Raw genomic sequence first — 18,954 nt, forward strand, 5'->3', positions numbered from 1 at the left:
GAACAGTTAGCAAGAAGCCTGCCACGGCCATACAGTTTGTAACCAATATAAGTCTCTGTGTTTACTTGGTTGGGTCTGAGTGGCTGTGGGAATGGCGGGTGACAAAGATTTGTCCTGACTGTGGGCAAGGCAGGAAAACTCTAGCTACAATGACTTAAAAAAAAAAAGAAAGAAAAAAAAAGCAAAAACACCCGACTCCCAACAACAAGAGACAGCTCAGTGAATTTCTGTATCAAAGGATAGATGGCCCCCTTGAAACCTGCACATATTATTTTAGACTCTTCCTGAAAACAGAGACAGGAGATGCTATCATTGCTTCTGGTTCCCAAGTGAGCTAAGGGCTGAGGAGGTAAGCAGACCCACACAGACCAGCAAAAGCGACACTTCCCACAGTGATGGAATGTTGGGTACAAATTGCATTTCCAGACCTTAGGCTAAGAATCATCACATCTCTATCTTTAAGATTGTTCTCCAAGACAAACTTAAAATTTACTACGTAATAAAGCAAAGGATGGAGAGAACTTCCAAAGTTCTAGTATAAATAGAACTGTTATAATAGCAAAAGCAATAATAGTAATTCTCCGAACAGAAATGAAGGTCAGCAACAGCTTGGCAAGATTGCTCCAATATACTTGATTGTTCATAGGGCAACGAACAGGCCAAGCAAAATACTGTCATATCAGACTATAACACCTATCTCAATATGTATTATGAATATACCACTCTTATTTATAAGTATTTATTAGTCACATAAATAAAAAGAGAGGACATATATTCATTGGAACCTAGAAAGCAGAAAGAAAGAAAAGTAAAATAAAATAAAATAAAAAATTTTAAAAAATTATCTATCAGCCTCTGAATTTTCCAAATCATATGCAAAGTGAATAAGAGAAACAGAATTTGAGAGTCACATTAACTGAAACAGAAAGGGCCATTTAGAGCCCCCCCCCCCAACACACACACACACACACACAGTGATCTGTACTTTAGAACAAACCGGGACATTTTGGAAAGTCAGAGTAATTCTTTTAAAAAGAAAGGACAGGAATGAGCATGCAGCAAAAGCCATGTCTTGCTTTAGTGAAAGATGAATGTGAGTCATATCCAACATTTTTTGATAAAGGGGACATTTGAAGAAAAGTCAGCAGAGGGAGAAATTGAAAATACTGCATCTATATAGAAATCATCTATACGTTTTTGCCTCTGAAAAGCCATTGGTAAAATAAGAAAAACACTTAGCACTGACAACAGAGAATGATGCGTGGAGCCTCCACAAAGCAGCTCTTGCTAGGAGAAAAGGCATCTGCCACTCCCGGCATTCACTGCATATGTCTCTATTTTAGCTAATGATTGTTCCTTTCTGTGTCTGTCGGAGCAATTCTGAAGAGAACATATTGAGATGTGCTTCTGGACATGACAGATGAGAAGGGCGAGAGCAGCCCCACTGGTAGCTAGCTCTCACATTTCCCTGAAAGGCGAAAGAAGCTGGCACATGGACTTCCCACCCATCCAGATGGCTTGGTTCATCAGCATATGGACTGCAGGAAAGAACAAGCAAGAAGCCAGGTTATGAGGGTTAAAACAAACCAATACCAGAGCTGGAGCTGAGCCTCAGAGGTAGAGTATTTGGCTAACAGACACAAGGATCTTTTGTTTCAGTCTTTAGCACCACACAAGCACAAAAGAAAAAAATTATTAAAAGATAAAACAATGTTCCTCAAGTTTTTCTTAAGTCTCTCCTGCAAGATATATATACTAAATGCCATTGACTAAGCATGTCTGGGACCACAGATTGGTTCCAGGGAACGAGAGAAGGTTATAGCTAGACTTGGTTCTTTGGATACGGTGATTCCCGAGGCCTAGAATCAACTAGACTTCCTTCTTCATTCTCCCTCCAGCCCAGCTCATCATGGAGCGGTCATTTCAAAGGTTACCACTTAGGTCTTTTGATCTTTTGATTAGGAAAGCAAGAACCCCGGTCCTCTGCTCTACTGTTTGCTTCACTGGGCAACTCCCTGAACTCCTTTGCTTCCTAAACAGCTTATCTGTTACCTCCATGGACGCTGTTCTGTGGGCCCCTCAAATTTTCAAGGAATTATAGAGGTCAAATCAGTTGTCAAATCTCATAGTGTTTCACCACAGCCCTCACTCACCCACATTCTCCTAACAAGGAAACACAATGTGATTTCTGACTTGTCTGGGAACACAGTCACTATGCCCGTCCCCTGTGCTCAGAAAGGAAAAAAGTCAGACCCTGATCCATGAAGGATTCTTCACAAATAACAAAACCTCACAAATAAAAAACTTGACTCAGACATGTGGTTGCAATGCCAACTAATGCAAGTTTATTGAGAATTACACAGAGCGACAAGCTCCCTTTATTAGAGACACAAAAGCAGAAGCCAGGAGATACAGGAGCAAGGTGAAGACGTGGGCTGTTGGCATTAGAGCCTCTGGAAGCATCACGAGACCTCGGACTGGACTGAGGGTGGCGAAGCCTTTGACGAAGCATCAAGCAGCTTACACAGCACCAGAAATCAAACCTTAAAGTTAATCTGTGCTGGTAAGAAACATTTTAGAGTGTCAAAGGCAGCCTGCACATAGCTAGCAGCCAGCAACTGGGCAGTCAATAACGGTCAGTGATGAAGTATTCAGGCAGCATACTGGAAGATCCTGGAAACGCAGCTGGCAGAGCATGGAGACTCAACTGGAACACCGGCTCCTACGCATTTAGCAAGTTCTTCGGCAGCTGGATACACAGGACTGCTGGTATGTCCTGGTGACTCCACAGGTTGGTTGGCAGACAGTAGAGATGCCTCCCACTGGTTGGCAGGCAGTAGAGATGCCTCCCACGGGTTGGCAAGTGGTAGAGATGCCTCCCACGGGTTGGCAAGAGCTGGAAATGCCTCCCAAGGACTGACAGCCACTGGACACAAAAGTGAGTGGCCGGCTACAGGGAGTTGAGCAGGGATTGGAGACACAGGTAGTCTGTCGATTGCAAGTTACCTGGACAGGGGTGGAGATACAAGAAGTTCTCTGGTAGCATGTTGGCTGGCAGACAGTGGGCTCACAGCATGACTCCTGACAATGGTCCAGGAGCCAGGAACCAGTTTGGAAGGAACTGGGCAAGTAGATGCCACTCAGGCAGTCTGCATCACGGGCTGAAGCTGTGGCGACTGGACCTGCTGGGACGGTGTACCGTCCTCCGACTGGCCTGGAAGAGCAATTTCTTGTGGAGCAGTTGAAAGACATTGTGGCAGAGCGAAGGCTACGTGTCTCCTTGAAGTTAGCCGAACTGTGAATGCCACTCCAGGCTCCCGGGCTTTTATATACCCTTGCTCATGGGTGGGGCCCCCATGCTTGTTGCCTCGGCTTCTTTGGCTCACACCCCCTTGCCTTAGAACATCTTGTGAATCTACAAGTTAATTGTCTCTCGGGAAGCCTCCTCCCTCGTAAAGGACGTTTAGTAGTTTGGTAACTAAATCATAAGTCTCCTGCACTGTACTTAGTCTGGGTTAAGAATGCTGGTTTGGCGGCTTCAAAGCTGTGGGTCATCCTTACCCACATTTTATCCCCCCCCCCCCATTTATCTTCTTGCATCCGATGAGTGTTCATCCAGCCACAACTCCAAACATGCCACTGTCCTGCCATCACACTCTCTCTCCCTTCTGGCCAGGACTGATTACCAGCTCACACCCTGCTTGGTTTGGCCATTGGCGTTTAATATCCTTTAAACATGACTTAATCAGTCACTCTTCACAGCTAACGGGGCTTCTGATGAAGGGAGTGGCCTCCTTCAAAATGCTTCGTGATAGCAGTGATAAGAAGGGCCAAGGAAAAACGACACAAAGATTGCTCCAAATCAGGAGGTGGTCCTCAGCACGCCTTAACGGACCAAAGCAGGAAGACCAGGGGAATGGGAGAAGGCACTGGCATCCTTTCTGTTTCATCAAGACAGCAAGTTAGATGCTAATTAAGTGGAACTACATTCCCAGCCAAGACCCTTTTTAAATAAATTGGGTAAGAATTATCCCTAAAAGTTTTACTCTAGTAAAAATGGATCACAATTACTCATGAGCCTCATTAGGATGCCAGGAGACAGGCTTCATTAATTTTAAAATTATTATAATGTTAATTTAAAAGGCTACAGCGTCTTTCTCCCATTTTGCTCAATATATTTGAAACATATTTATTTTTTCACAAGTCCTTATAGATAGGACGCATTTTAATCACGACTAAACTACAGACTCTCCAAGGTCATTGTCTTTATCGCAAATAAGGATAGGCAAGGGTGGGAGAATCAGGCACTTAAACAATGCTTGGTAATAAACGGAGATATGAAGAGGTTCCTGAAATATTTAATTATTCCTTTTCTGCTTGGGAAACCATACACATGGTATTCTCCTTTGCTTCATCTCAGTATAATGTGGTTGGCTCTGTGCAAGAAACCTGACTGTTTCTTTAGTCCATCTGTACACAGGTAAACCACCTGCTTTGGTTAACAAAATAAATCCCTCCAACACAGCTGAAGTGATCAGAGATATTTCTACCTCAAACAGCTGTAAACTCTGACCAGTTTTGAGACCTGGCTTACATAAGGGACAACAATTGACTGACATATATTTGAGGGCTACAGGCAGGGCCACAAAGAGGACAGTTTTACGCCAGACGTCATCAGAAGTCTCCTTGCAAGAGCATCATTCATCTAATTGGAGGCTAATGATGCACTCAAAGAAGAGGATGCTGGGCTGTGGTCTGCGTTAGAAACCTCGAGGATCAGCTTCAATGACTCCAAGAATGTTCTCAGGAGCCGGGGGAAAGAAATTAACGAGATGACTACTTTCCACAATGTTGTGACCATGCTCTTTCCACCACTAAGAAGGTCCCAGATGGTGTTTGAAGGTCTGAGTGCCTGGCCAGAGGGATGGGCCTGCTTGTTTTATAATAGGTGAGTCCTTTACAGGCTTCTACCAGATGAGGACTTGTAGGACACAAGGGAAGATAACTCAGTGGTGCAAATTCCAAAAGAATGAAGGCAGGAGACTCTGCCAGTACCCATTACCACATTCCTGGATGGCAGAAAAATTTTTAAGAGTGTGTGTGTGTGTGTGTGTGTGTGTGTGTGTGTGTGTGTGTGTGTGTGTGTGTGGTGCGGGGGAGGGGTTTGCACGTACACACAAACACTTGTGTCATCGTGTGGAGGTCAGAGGACAACTTTCAGGAGTCTCTTTCCACCATGTGAGCTGAGGACATCAGGCTCAGAGGCAAACACCTTTTCCATCTTCTCATCAGCCCCTGACTGAGAATTTTAAAAGTCATTATTGGTCTCTGTTCAACTTTTCTACTGAAAGTTGAAAATCACAAGAAAGGAGTCCTAGAAAATACCTTCAGTGGGCTTCAGGAGGAGAGCAAGTGGGTGTTGTAAGAGCACGTCATTCTCATTCAGCTGGTGAGTTGGAAGCTTCCTGTACCTTATCTCACCAGATCCTTCCATTACTTCCATGGAGGAATGAGGCATCAGGCCTCATGACAGATGCAAAGTTCAGTGAGTCTCAGTAGCCATCCAAGCCATTTAGCTTGTATCTTACTAAGGGAAAATTCAAATAGAGCAAAGCCTAAGAGCATCCAGGTCGTAATTGGGCTATTAAAACATGTTAGGATGCCTTCACTAAAGCGTGATGAAAAATTTATTTATTTAAAACAGACCATCAATCCCACACTGATGACAGTATAAAAGATATAGTAAGTCATCTCTCTTCCAGGTCATTAACTATTTAGCAACAAAATAAATGAAGGAAGTCATTCTGCATACCATTTAATACTTTTTATTTAACTTGAGTGAGATTCAAGGTCATTATAAGCAAAGGAAAACAAGAGAGCCATCATAACTTGAGACTACAGTTCGAACTCACAATTATTTATAATGGCTATGTTCGTAACTAATTTTCAGAGAATAGCAGAGCAGGGAATTGACTTGTCCATTTTCCACGAAACCTACCATTTTGCAGATGTTAAATGAAAGTAATCGGTTGAATGGGTTCCTTGGATTTTAATTACTGAATGAAACTACTGGTTTGTGCTTACATTGTGGCTAAAAGCACTGAAATCTTATATTAAAATGTTTTCAGCATTTGTGAGTCATGTTTTTCAGACAGGCCGGGACCTTGCCACCTAGAAATGAAAACTCTGTTCACATCTCTGCCATCCTCTGAAGCTCTCTCTGTCCATGGTGTTAGGAAAGCTACTTCACATTTGCATGCGATTTTTTTACAGAAGCACACACCTTTTATTTGATTTTTCCTTACTCGGAGTTACAGAGTACAGTGTCTGCTATGGTGTCCTCAGAGGGGGCTCTTACATTGAAGGCTTTGTCTTCAGTGCAAGGCTCAGATCAGAAGCTTTGGGGGAATGACTGGATCGTGTGGGTTAGTCCATTAAGATAGTCATAAGTGAATGGACTATAGGAAGCTGTAGAGACTGTGCATAGTGCGGCCTGATGAGAGCTCAGGGCCATTGGGAACATGTCTTCGAAGGGATTGTCCATGGATTCTTCCTCCCTCCCCCACTTCTCACACCTCTGATTCCAGGCTTCTCTCTCTCTCTCTCTCTCTCTCTCTCTCTCTCTCTCTCTCTCTCTCTCTCTCACACACACACACACACACACACACACACACACACACACACACACACACACAAGCATGCACACCACAAGGTTTTCCCTCACTATAGTCCCAAGAATAATGGAACGAGCTGAATGCTGACAAAGTCTATGAGACCATGAGCCAAAATCGATCTTCCTCCCTTAACTTACTTGCTCAGAACAATGAAGCAGAGACAAATACATCCACTGACAATCACGTGATGCTTGAATAAAGTCCAGAGAATTCCAATTTTAAATGGAATAAATTAATAATACTTTCACTATAAGAAGGGAAAAAAACTTATTCAGCCAAATAGCCACTATCACTCCGTAGTCTGTGCCATATGAAACTTCAATGCAGGGGAAAAACCCAGCTTGCGAGGATTACTTACTGTCTCTCATTTGCAGAGCACGAAGTGAGGGGAGAGTGTGATGAGAGCAAACGGAGAGAGATCAAAGAGCCTCTGCTGCCCATTGTCTTCATCACAGATGGTAATTTGCTCTCATTTGTAGAGAATGATCTAAATCTTATACAATAATTATCACTGCCTGGAAATGAGCGGTTCTTTCACTCAAAATGAATCACAGCAATCACTTGCAAGGCCAGCCACTCGGGAATAAAATGAGTTAGGCAGGTGTGGGAGGCTGAAGGCTTAGTATGCAGAGAGGACACTTTTCATCAGAAAGTTGGGAATAAGGTTGACCAACACCAGTCCAGAGAAAAGGACTAAGTGACTCTCATCAGGCATGGTGAATTTGCAGAAAAATTAATAAATGTAAAACAAAATTTGGCCATTCTCTGCTTTGAGGAAATGATCATCTTCTCAAAATGAAGCTACTCATTGCCTCTTGAGAAGTATAAAAGAAAATTCAAATTTTTATGGGGGAGAATATTATGGTTACTGTAAAACTTAAAATTAATTCTATCTTGACTGAGTAACTCTGCTTTTCTTTTGACTTGACATGGGCTCTAGATTGAGCCTCTAAAATCCCTACTAACTGAGAAATTAGAAGCCCTTGAGGCTTGAGTGAGGCACACCACAAAAGCTGAAATCCATGCTGCAAACTCTCTTCAAAAAGCACCGGTTATAAGACGAGTAGAATCTCACATGCCAGTGCCAACAGCAGAGACAGAAAGCAGAGGTGAGCCGGGCGGTGGTGGCACACGCCTTTAATCCCAGCACTCGGGAGGCAGAGGCAGGCGGATCTCTGTGAGTTCAAGGCCAGCCTGGTCTCCAAAGTGAGTTCCAGAAAAGGCGCAAAGCTACACAGAGAAACCCTGTCTTGAAAAACCAAAAAAAAAAAAAAAAAGAAAGAAAGAAAGAAAGAAAGAAAGAAAGCAGAGGTGAAAATAAGCCAGCGACGTCTACCAAGATGATTTCATGGATGCTGCTTTAGGAACCGGAAGACAGCCAAGAGCAGCTGCGTGCATAAAGAAAGCAAAGCCTTCAGAGGATGCTGCCAAGGTTGTGAATTCCTGAAGTGGACCATTCTCTAGTCATCCACTTTCAAGTTCATGTGGTTTTCAGTGTGTGCTTTTTTTTTTTTTTTTAAACCATGGATCAAAATGAAGGTCCCACCAGTGAAGTCCAGTAGAATCTCTAGGGTTGTTGTTTATTTGTTTTGTTGTTGTTTTAAGTTCTCATGTGGGAAGATCCATGTGCAGCTGGCCTGTGCTCCAGCCCTGTTAACAGAAAAAACAGCTCCTCCCATGTTAACAGAAAAAAAGCACCTAGGGAGGAGACATCAGTAAGTAATACTATGTACAAGGCCTAAGAGAGAAGACTTACCAGATCCCTCACTGTGTATCTTGCCCTGGTTGAGAATCATCCCCGACCTATGAGGTACTGCGCAGAGATGGGATGCTAGAAACCACAAAGACACAGAAGAAAGGTCTCTTCAGGTCACCCAACTATGGACATGTGCTTGTACCCTTTCAACACAGCCTTCCACTGTTTGATCTGCCTGTCTAGGGGACTCGAAAGCCAGTGCTGGGCCAGCAGGGTCTCAGATTCCTACAATACTAGAGTAGGATTTGAAATTCCTGCAGCACTATTTGCTTATCTGGCACGTGAAGGGTTAGAAAAAGCGAAGCCCCAAGGAGGGCTTTGCAGTGTGTCACAATTTCTCGTGTGCTACTTCACTGGGCTCATCCCACTTCTTGTAGTCTTTGCGCAAGCGTCAGCCAGCCTCCAGGAAGTAAAACCAAACAGTGAGCCTTGCCTTTGGGGCCTTTCACATCCTTCCTGCTTCTTGCTGGGTCCCCTCTAAAGCAATGGCAAGTGAGTCCATGCTAACTTGCTCTAAACTTATATATATCAATGAGAAGTGGTGTCCTGCTTGGACAGTAAGGGCTGCACACCTGAAGACAAGGTTCTATCTTTCCTCCTCTGGGTAGGCTATGTGGAAACTCATATCAGAGTCTTACAGAGGCTGACACTGTGACCTGCAACAGTGACTAGCTTGGTAGACTGTAGTGATGTTGTGTCCCCCAATATATTGTGCACCCTAATAAAGTTATCTGGGGTAAGAGAATAGAACAGCTGCTAGACAGGCATAGAGGCCAGAAAATGGTGGCACACACACCTTTAATCCTAGTGTTCTGGAGACAGAGATCCATCTGGATTTCTGTGAGTTCAAAGCCACACTGGAAACAGCCAGGCATGGTGGCACACGCCTTTAATCCGAGGAAGTGATGGCAGGAAGCAGAAAGGTATATAAGGTGTGAGGACCAGGAACTAGAGCCTGGTTAAGCTTTTAGGCTTTTAGCAGCAGTTCAGCTGAGATTCATTCCAGATGAGGACTCAGAAGCTTCCAGTTAGAGGAAAAAGGATCAGCTGAAAAGTTGGCGAGGTAAGGTTATCTGTGGCCTGTTCTGTCTCTCTGATCTTTCGGCATTCATCCCAATACTTGGCTCTGGGTTTGTTTTTATTAATAAGACCTTCTAAGATTCATCCTACAGTAGACCCTTGGGGTGGGCAGTGATTTCCCTTCTCTCTTTGACTATCTCTGTGACCAGTTCCCCACAATGAAATATCCCCTTCAACTCTACTGAGTTCTGAATTTAGAACAATTTAGATTCTAGTACTAGTATAAACAAATTCTAATAATAAACAAGTCCTAATACTAATATAAACTAATTAGACATAATAACAAACCTTTTCATTCCTAGCTCGGTGCCCGTAAAGGTACACTCAGGCCTATCCATGTAATCCAGAAAATATCTTAGACACAATCTGAGGCTCAAAATGGAGACATTTCTTAAATGACCAAATAAGAAACTGTGGGAGTCTTTACACACATTTATATTGTAGTGATTATTAAACTACTTCAAAACAAAGAGAATCATGTTTTTCTTTTCCTTATCACAGGCTGGTATCTAAGCACTGCCTTCCCAGCTACTAAAGGATTGTGTAACTAATATCTTCAGTTTGATGTCTTGATTGTTTTCCAAAGTAAAAATTGCTTTGTTTTTCCAAAGAGAGATGTACATCAACTGTAGAGTAGGGAAAAGATTTTAAGCAGTGAACGGGTGAGTCTACAACAGCTGTGAAAGTGTACACAAGGTCTATGTAAACTCAAGCCAGACAAGATCCCAGTATGGAGAGGGGAGGTGGCCACAAAGTCCCACACTAAGAAGTTATTGGCAATTCATAGGTGCTACAAGGAGGATATAAAGTTGGGTGGATAGGAAAGGGGGGATGGAATTGTGAGGAATGGAGAGGGTGAGTATGATCAAAATGCATTGTACAAAATTGTCAAGTAACTAATAAAAATGAGGAAAAAATAAAAATTTTAAAGTCAATTCAGGACCAGCAAGAAGACTTAGCAAAGAAAGGTACCTAAGGCCAAGCTTGAGGACCTGAATTTCATACCCCGTACCCACATAGTGGAAGGAGAAAACTGACTCTCACAAGCTGTCCTCTGAGTTCCCGCACATGCACTGTGGCACATGTGTGCATGTGTCTGTATGCATGCACACATATACACATACATACAATCAACAAATATAGTAAAAAAATTAAATAAACTGATAGAAACATTATAAAATTAATATAATATAGATAAATGTATTATTTGGATAACATTGATATAGAATATGACAATTGTTTAGACAAAAATCCAGTACGTGATTTAATATTTAATGGGCTTAATATATTTTTAACAATAAATATTTTAAGTGGTTAATTAACTTTTTAATTTTTTGAAAGTTGCTCTAGTGCAGAAGACTGTCCAATAAATAAGACTCAGTCACACCCACTTCATACTCCCAGCACCTGCCACCTCTTCTGATCATCAGTTTCTCTGTAATAAATTGCTTCCACACTGACTACTACAAGACACTCATTTGTTGTGCCCATATATCTTGAGGCTCAAGGATTTGGACAAAACACAACAGGGAAGGTTATCTCTGCTCCAAGACAGATGGGGACAACCAAGAGGCTGTGGAGACTCACTCCCTCTCCTGTTCGGCACTTAGGGCTTGCTGTCAGCTGGGATACTTCACCATTTGGCCAGGACATCTCCAACTCGGTGACTTATTTCAAGAGGGAAACCTGGAAGGGGAGGAGCAAGGAGACACTTCTACCCAAAATTCAGAAGCCATGCAGTGCTGTGGATATTGATCTGTATAAATAAAATGCTGATTGGCCAGTAACCAGGCAGGAAGTATAGGTGGGACAAGCAGAGAAGAGAATTCTGGGAGGTGGAAGGCTGAGGCAGAGGGATGCTGCCAGCCACCACCATGACAAGCGAGATGTAAGGTACCAGTAAGCCACGAGGCACGTGGCAACTTATAGACTAATAGATATGGGTTAATTTAAGATATAAGGTCTGAGTGGCTGCAGAACTGGTGGGTGAGAGAGATTTGTCCTGACCGTGGGCCAGGCAGGACCAGGAAAACTCTAGCAACAATGCAGCATCATTCTGCCTTCTCTGTGACAAGATGTCACTAAAGCCAAAAGGCAGTGGAAGATTTTGTTAGTAAGAAAGGGTCACAGTCCTGCACGAGGATGTTGGTCTGTGAGATGCAACTTGCTGTCCTTCCCTGAGTTTTCAAGGCATCAGCATGACACTTCTTGAGGTAGAGTTTATTATCTTCAGAAAATCAGAATTTCTTGTTTCTTCATGTTAGGGGTGTTCAGAATAGACAGAGGCCTCATTATCTAGGAAGGGTGTGAGGGATCTGACAAGAATTCCAGGTCCCAGCAGAGTAACCCTAAGCACAACTTCAACTTGAGATACCAGCCGCTTGCCTTATGGTAGGCAAAAAACAAATCTGGCTAAGGAAATCAATTCTCACCTCTTTCAAGTAGCTTGGGCCATACCACAGCAATGACTTCTCTGCCAAATACTGTGAAAGTCTTTGGAGAGAGTGTGTGATCAGGGCACATAGCAGCTCTCAAAAGTTACTTAAAATGATAAGCACCTCACTAGTCTGGAAGGCTCAGTTCTTTGAAACTGTGCAGTCTTACATTTTTAGAGAAGTTTTGCAGTTTGTTGTATGATTGGTTATTTTTCTTGTGGCTGTGACAAAGTAGCTGGGTATCAACAGCTTCTCAGAAGAAAGATCTGTTTGGGCTGGGTGTTCAGGGGCTTTACTTTATCACCGCAGGAGAGGCATGGCGAAGCTCATGGCAGCCGCCGGAGGAAACTGTCGGCTTCTTCACAATAGCAGGCATGAAGTCAAGAAAACAGCCCAGAACTGGCAGGCAAGGGCTTCAAAGGCCTGCTCCCAGCAATCGGCTTCTGCCAGACAGGCTTCAGCCCCTAAAGCTTCCCTAGCCTTCAAAACCTATCAGCAAGAGCTGGGAATTGAGGCTCAAAGCACGTGTCTGGGGAGGGGAGTTTTGCAATCAAACCGTGACAATGAGTAAAAATTATGAAGGTAGAGTTAATATTTTCTCATAGTCAGCCAATATCACCCTCGAGGCCATCTCATGATTTGGTCCCCACTCTCAGGTTCCCTCCTAGTTTTCTGCATTAATTTGTTACGGTGGATTTGGCCTCCTTAGAATGCCTCTCGGGGTTACTAAATCGCCATTATGCAGGGTGCTAATGTCAAACAAGACATTAACCTCTAGGGAGAATTTATTGTAAGTCACATGGAGGTCATCCTGGCACATGTATGCCAAGTGACAAGGGAATTACCAGGCTTTCCCTCCATGCATCTTGGCAACAGGTAAATAAACTTACAGCTCAAGGCAAAGGCTCTGCTGTGAGATGCTAACCACAGGGATTGGTCAGTCCTGCTTGGCCTATCGCAAGGTAGTTGACTTTGGTAACGAGCAAGAGAGCCTGAAGTCAGCAGCTGCTTTGATGAAATAACAAAAGAAATAAACTGTGGATGGAGTGGACTCCCAGGGAAAAGAATGGTCTGGGATAGCTGTTCTGTTTCATCTTTCACTTCATAGTTTAACATCAGCACCAGTTTTTCCCAATCAACACAGCCACAAGCTTGTCTTTCCTTGTCCAAAATCCCACTGTGAGCTCCACAGCAACTTTCAATTCTGAAGAGTCTAGATTTGGATACTACTGTAAGGTATTGTAAAATAATTAGAAGAAGCCAAAAGAAACCTGCAGTGTGAAGGATTGCATCTTGTATTATACTATCAAGAATATTAGTAATTCCAAAAGTAATTTCAAATTTAGTACTGCCCTGGACTCTGAAGTTACGTGTCCAAAGAAAGTAACGAGAATCAGAATAAAAGCAAAGACACAGAGTGAATGTGTGGTTTCTTCAGAAATAATCAAGTTTTGTAGGCATGGCTTCTGAACCAGTGGTTGCCAGATGAGTGTGTTTCCCACATATTGGCACCTAGACAAAAGCATAACTACAAGTACTGAGCTGGTAGTCTAGCTAATGGGAACTCTACAAGGCTAATGTTAGCTTCATAGAAGAGGAGAACCCTGCAGGGCACACAATCCATCAAGCAGATGTTCTCACTGCCCACTGGGAAAACGTTTGGGTTTTTTCACATGTAATGAACGTGACATTCAGATGAGCCAACCCTTAAACAAGATTGCTCAAATATCAGTCTGATGTTAGTTTTCCAGCTGCTTACTAGAAATGAAATTTCCTAATTACTCAGCACAAACATGCCAGTGTGACTTTAATGTGACTTACACGTACACCCTTGTTCATGTATCAGACTCTCAAGTTTACCTAACTTGAGCTGAGGAGGTGTCTCAGGAGATAAAGTGCTTCCTGCCCAAGTGTGAGGACCTGAGTTTGAATCCCCAGAACACACGTAAAACCTGGACCTGGTAATGCAGGTCTGGAATCTCAGTCCCCTTACAGTGAGATGAGTGATGAGAGATAAGATAAGAGTGAGGCAGAGATAAGAGGATCCCAGGGGCTTGTGGGTCAGGTAGCCTGGTGTCCACAGCAAGAATGAGACCTCAAGCAAGATGAAAGGAAGACCAACACCCAGCATAGTCTCCTGATACCAACACATATGTCATGGCTCTCTCTCTCTCCCCTCTCAGATACCAACATCATCCCAAAAAAAAAAAAATGTAAGAAAGAATAATAAAAGCATCTTTCAGTGAAGATCTACATGTCACATAGAAGGGCAAGAAATGAACTCCACCTGAAGAAGCTTCTCTGCCATAATGTTCCCACAGGGCACATACTTCACTCTACAGCCTAGAGGTCTGCACTGCCCTCAAGGTCCACCTGTGGAAGGTTAGATGGCCCATTCTGTTCCAATAGCCTCTAGTCAGAGATTAGGCGATATATAAGCTAGTGGGTGAGAACCATAAGGAGAGAGGTCGTTTGGAGAGGTTTTGGTGTACAGAGAAGAACCCTCACCCACAGACCATTGCGCTCACATTTCCAAGAACAGTGTTATGGACTATTTTATGAATAAATGTGGTTACATCTGTAACTAAAAATAATTAATAAAAATAATTTATAAAGTCTCGCTAATTTGACTCTCTCCTCCAGAACCTGTTAAGCCTGAGTAAAACTAAAGCCTCAGCAGCCATGCAGATGGACTCCTGTGGGGACTCCCTGCCCAGCCCCCATCCACATGCAAACACCAGCTCCAATCTGTGCAGTGGATCCATCTGTCAGCAGTAAACCACATCATCCCTTACAGACAGGGTGCATAGTTTCTAGCAGACGTTCTTCTACATTATTTAATGAAATTTCCTTTCCCCTAAATACTAACAAAGAGATTTTTTTTTTTTTTTTTTTTTTTTGAGACAGGGTTTCACTGTGTAGCTTTGTGCCTTTCCTGGAACTCACTCTGTAGCCCAGTCAGGCCTCGAACCCACAGAGATCCGCCTGCCTCTGCCTCCTGAGTGCTGGGATTGAAGGCATGTGCCGCCGCCACCACCACCTGGCCAGGAATTATTTTTAAGTTTAATGGTTTAAGTATAGCAGAAGTTGGACAGACTGAATGACCTCTATGAAAAGTGTTTCAATGTATTTATGAAGACCTAAAAAGCATGATGTATACTTCAATTTTTTCCCCATTTATCTTATGGTTTTAATGTTCTCACACACACACACAAAAGAAAAAATCTTAAAATTTACTCTCTATTGTGAAATATTAAAAAGATTGGAACATAATCCAACTATCATATTTAGAGATAGGACTTTTGAGAAGTAAATAAGGCCAAACACATAAATTCATAGTCTAATCCAACAGGGCTGGGGGTTCATGCACACATGCTGATCAATCTTAAGGGAGAGATAAATTGCAATGCAATGATATTAGGAGTTTCTACTGCCCATTCTGATCAACGGGCAGATTATTCAGACGGCAAATCCAAAGAGAACATAGGGTTCAAAATATGTGCTGGAAGAAATGAAATGGACCTGAGAGGCAAACAAAACGTTCCATCTAACACACACACACACACACACACACACACACACACACACACACACACACACCACATTCTGCAGCATCCAATCAGAACAGAAACAAACAAAACAGAAAATAGAAAAGACTGACGAAGATGTGGGAAAGGAGGAACGGGGAGTCTGTGGTTGATATGTAAAATGAATGGAAAATCTCTTAATAAAAAAGGGCGTGGGGAAGAAAAGGAAAACAAAATCAACAAACCCTTAACCAACAAGGAAGAGAGGGAGAGAGACCTCCAAGAATAAGATAGAAGAAACAGGAGAATTGCAAGTGCTCCCACGGGACTACAAAAAACATAAGATATTTCGCCTGAGCCCCTCATTCATTTTTTTTCCTCCTCAAAAAATTTCAAACAGTGCTACCATATGAGCTCTCAGCCCCACCGAGACTGTATCTAAAGGAGATGAAAGCAGTGTGCCGGAGATCTAGCTGTGTCCCAACTCCGTCAAAGATCTAGTCACAACAGCCACAGCGCCCAACCAGCCCACACACCCATCAGCTTGCAAATGGATAAATGAAATGTAGTGTGGATACACAGTAGGATATTCAGCCTTAAAAGGGAGATGCTGTGGTTTTCAGAATGCCCATGAGCTGGGAACTAGCTAGACACAAGCAGCTCATGGCATCACATTGGAACAGAAAAGCGTTGATCTCACAGAAGGAGACAGTGGAAGGGCAGCTGCAGTGGGAGGGTGTTTGTGAGCGGAGAGACGCACTGGACAAAGAGTGCATACGGATAGCTTAATCAAAGGAACACATTTAGGAGCTCTGTTGCACAGCATGGTGACCATGGTTGATGATATATTATAATCTTCAAGCATGCTGAGAGTGGATGCTATGTTTTCACCACTAAAACGGTCACTCTGTGGTTGGTAACACATTTGTTAAGTATGAACAGCTACAGCTACATGCAACGTTCCACAAAGTACATAGACTGCAAGGCATTGTGATACATGCTAGGTGCATGCAATTTTGTCTATCAATTAAAAAAAAAAAAAAAAAGCTTCCATAGTTCCTTCCCCAACTTTCCCACTGACTCACTGCCTGACAAGAGGCTTCCCACTGAAGCTCCCTGGATCTGTTTCATGACCGCCTGTAAAACAGGGATAATGGAGCTGCCTCACGGGGAGCTGCAAGCACCAAGTTATGGTGTGCAGGGCGCTTTGTGATTCACACATAAAAGGCGCTACCAGAGAAGCAAACTACCGTCCGGCATTGCAGTCCTCATCCCATTATTTTTAAAATTTGAAGAGATGAATATTCCATCCATTCAGAAGACACAAAAGCAGCCTGGTGGTTCCCAGATGGGGAGGTAATGGCTGATTTAGCCGTTTGGTGGGATCTAGAGATGCCATGGTCAAGGCCAAGCCAAACTGAGGCAGCCATGGAGTAAGCAAGTGGTTCAGCAATCTAACAAGAAGAGAATATTTACGTTCAAATCACCCACTGGAACTCAGCCCAAGAGGACTGTAGATTAAAAACCAAACCCTCTTAATAGTTAGCCCTTGAGCCACATTCCCAAATGTGTGATTACTCTAATGCTTCCTAAAGTCAGGGTGATGGTTTTCACATCTTAAGGTTTAGTGAGGTAAGAGTTAATACTTTTAGATTTGTTCTTATGCTAGAGGCCGTTAAAACAGAAACACTCAATCCTAAACTGCATGAAGTGGTCTAGCTGGACTATAAATTGCCTACAAACACCTTGGAAGGAAACTCCGGGCAAGGACATTATTCACTGCTTATAACGTTATAATACTTGACACCAACTAATAATTCTATTTATCTGTGTTGTGCTCACTCTCACTTTTAAATTATAACCACACAGGGGAGGAATAAAGTTTCTCCGACTATCATCTGGTGGACTTCCTTGTTAGCAGCCTCCTGGGCACTCTTGGCACTGGAAATTGCATACTGATAATTACAATGATTAACATTCACCCTCCTTGGTTAAGACAATGCTGTAACTGAAATGACCCTCAGTTTCTTGGGTATGATATAAATAATGGGGTGAGAAATTAGCAAATGAAAGGTGATAAAAAAAGAGAAAAATATTTTCTAACCCAAAAAAATGGCCAAGACTAGAATGGGATTTTAGGATGAGGGAGAGAGGAGCATGTGTGAACTACAGATGAGCAAAAGATGCAGGGTGACAAAAGGTAATGCCTAAAGACATATTAAGTTTTCTAGATTCTTCATTAAAGAAGACCCAACTCTGTCGCGCTCTCTCTCTCTCTCTGTCTCTCTCTGTCTCTGTCTCTCTCTCTCTCTCTCTCTCTCTCTCTCTCTCTCTCTCTCTCTCTCACACACACACACACACACACACACACACACACACACACACACACATACTCCAAAACTGTACAAGGATGGAGGACGAGAAAAAAAACACAGAGAATAAGAAAAACAGGAAGAAAAGGAAAGAAGTAGAAAGAACGGAGCAGGGAGGTGGAAAGGTAGAAGACACGGGGAAGGGATGCAGAAAGCAAACAGTGAAAGAGAAACAGAAGCAGGGAGAGATCCAGGGGAAGCGCCCACTTGGTTTGACATCATCGGCGATGCCTCTGAGAACACTTCAGGTGGAGCTGTTTCCTGCATGTAACATTTATCCGAGGTGTTTCTCGGGAATGAAAATGCCAGCTCAGATTTGAACAAATCTTAACTGGTTTATTTAGTTGTTTGCAGAACTGATCCCTGTAACTCAAAGCTCTTTTACCTACTTTACAACACGTGATGCCCGTCACTGCCAGGAGTTACTAACTGTATTACCCTGCTGAGGTGAAAATAGCATGAAAAAGTTTTTAAATTCTAATATTTCACCCAGAATTTTCACTCCTAACTAAGGGCTGTTTAATATGAGCCACCAAAAACCTTTTTCAAAGTGTACTGTTGTAGTGCAAGCTGCTTGTGGATTGTGTGGTAGACAATCTTCAATGTCAACCTGACTGGATTAACAACCATCATGGTGCGTCTATGAAGATATTCCAGGAATATTTAACGAAGAAGAGAAGACCCACTGTGAAAGAGGTTGGCATCGTTCCACAGATGAGGGTCCAGGACTGTACAAAGAGAAGAAAACAAGCTGAATGTTGGTCTCCATCCCTCCCTGGTTCCTGACTGTAGATGCAATATGAACAAGTGATGTCCGCGTTCCTGACTGCTGTGCTGTCCCCACCATGATGGATTGTAGCTTCGAACTGTGACCCAAAATAAAGCCTCCTTTCCTTCAAAAAAAAGAAAGAAAAGAAGAGAAAAGAAAACTCGACTCTTCATGCCATGTGTGGAATTTAGATGAAACAGGGGAGGAGGGCCAGCTGCCATATTATCTCAGAGTTTAAATTTAAGAATTAGAAGTGAGAGGATCGCTCTACCGCTCACCTCCCTGTGATCTTGAACACAGCATTCACCGTCCTCAGACCTTTTCCTTAATGTTAAGTAGAT

General features: G+C 42.9%; 1 protein-coding gene across 1 annotated transcript; it reads right to left on the reverse strand.

The window, feature by feature from the left end:
• Positions 1-2,730: 2,730 nt before the first annotated feature.
• LOC128111613 (keratin-associated protein 11-1) lies at positions 2,731-3,252 on the reverse strand. Its single transcript, XM_052739867.1, has one exon. It carries the CDS (start codon positions 3,250-3,252, stop codon positions 2,731-2,733), a length of 522 nt encoding a protein of 173 aa, XP_052595827.1.
• Positions 3,253-18,954: the final 15,702 nt, after the last annotated feature.

This window comes from Peromyscus californicus, unplaced genomic scaffold (genome assembly GCF_007827085.1).
Source record: "Peromyscus californicus insignis strain IS unplaced genomic scaffold, ASM782708v3 Scaffold_16__1_contigs__length_79575227, whole genome shotgun sequence".
Taxonomy (NCBI): Eukaryota; Metazoa; Chordata; class Mammalia; order Rodentia; family Cricetidae; genus Peromyscus; species Peromyscus californicus.

Coding starts and splice junctions, on each gene's coding strand:
- LOC128111613 (XM_052739867.1), bottom strand. CDS start 3,252: ATGTCTTTCAACTGCTCCACAAGAAATTGCTCTTCCAGGCCAGTCGGA.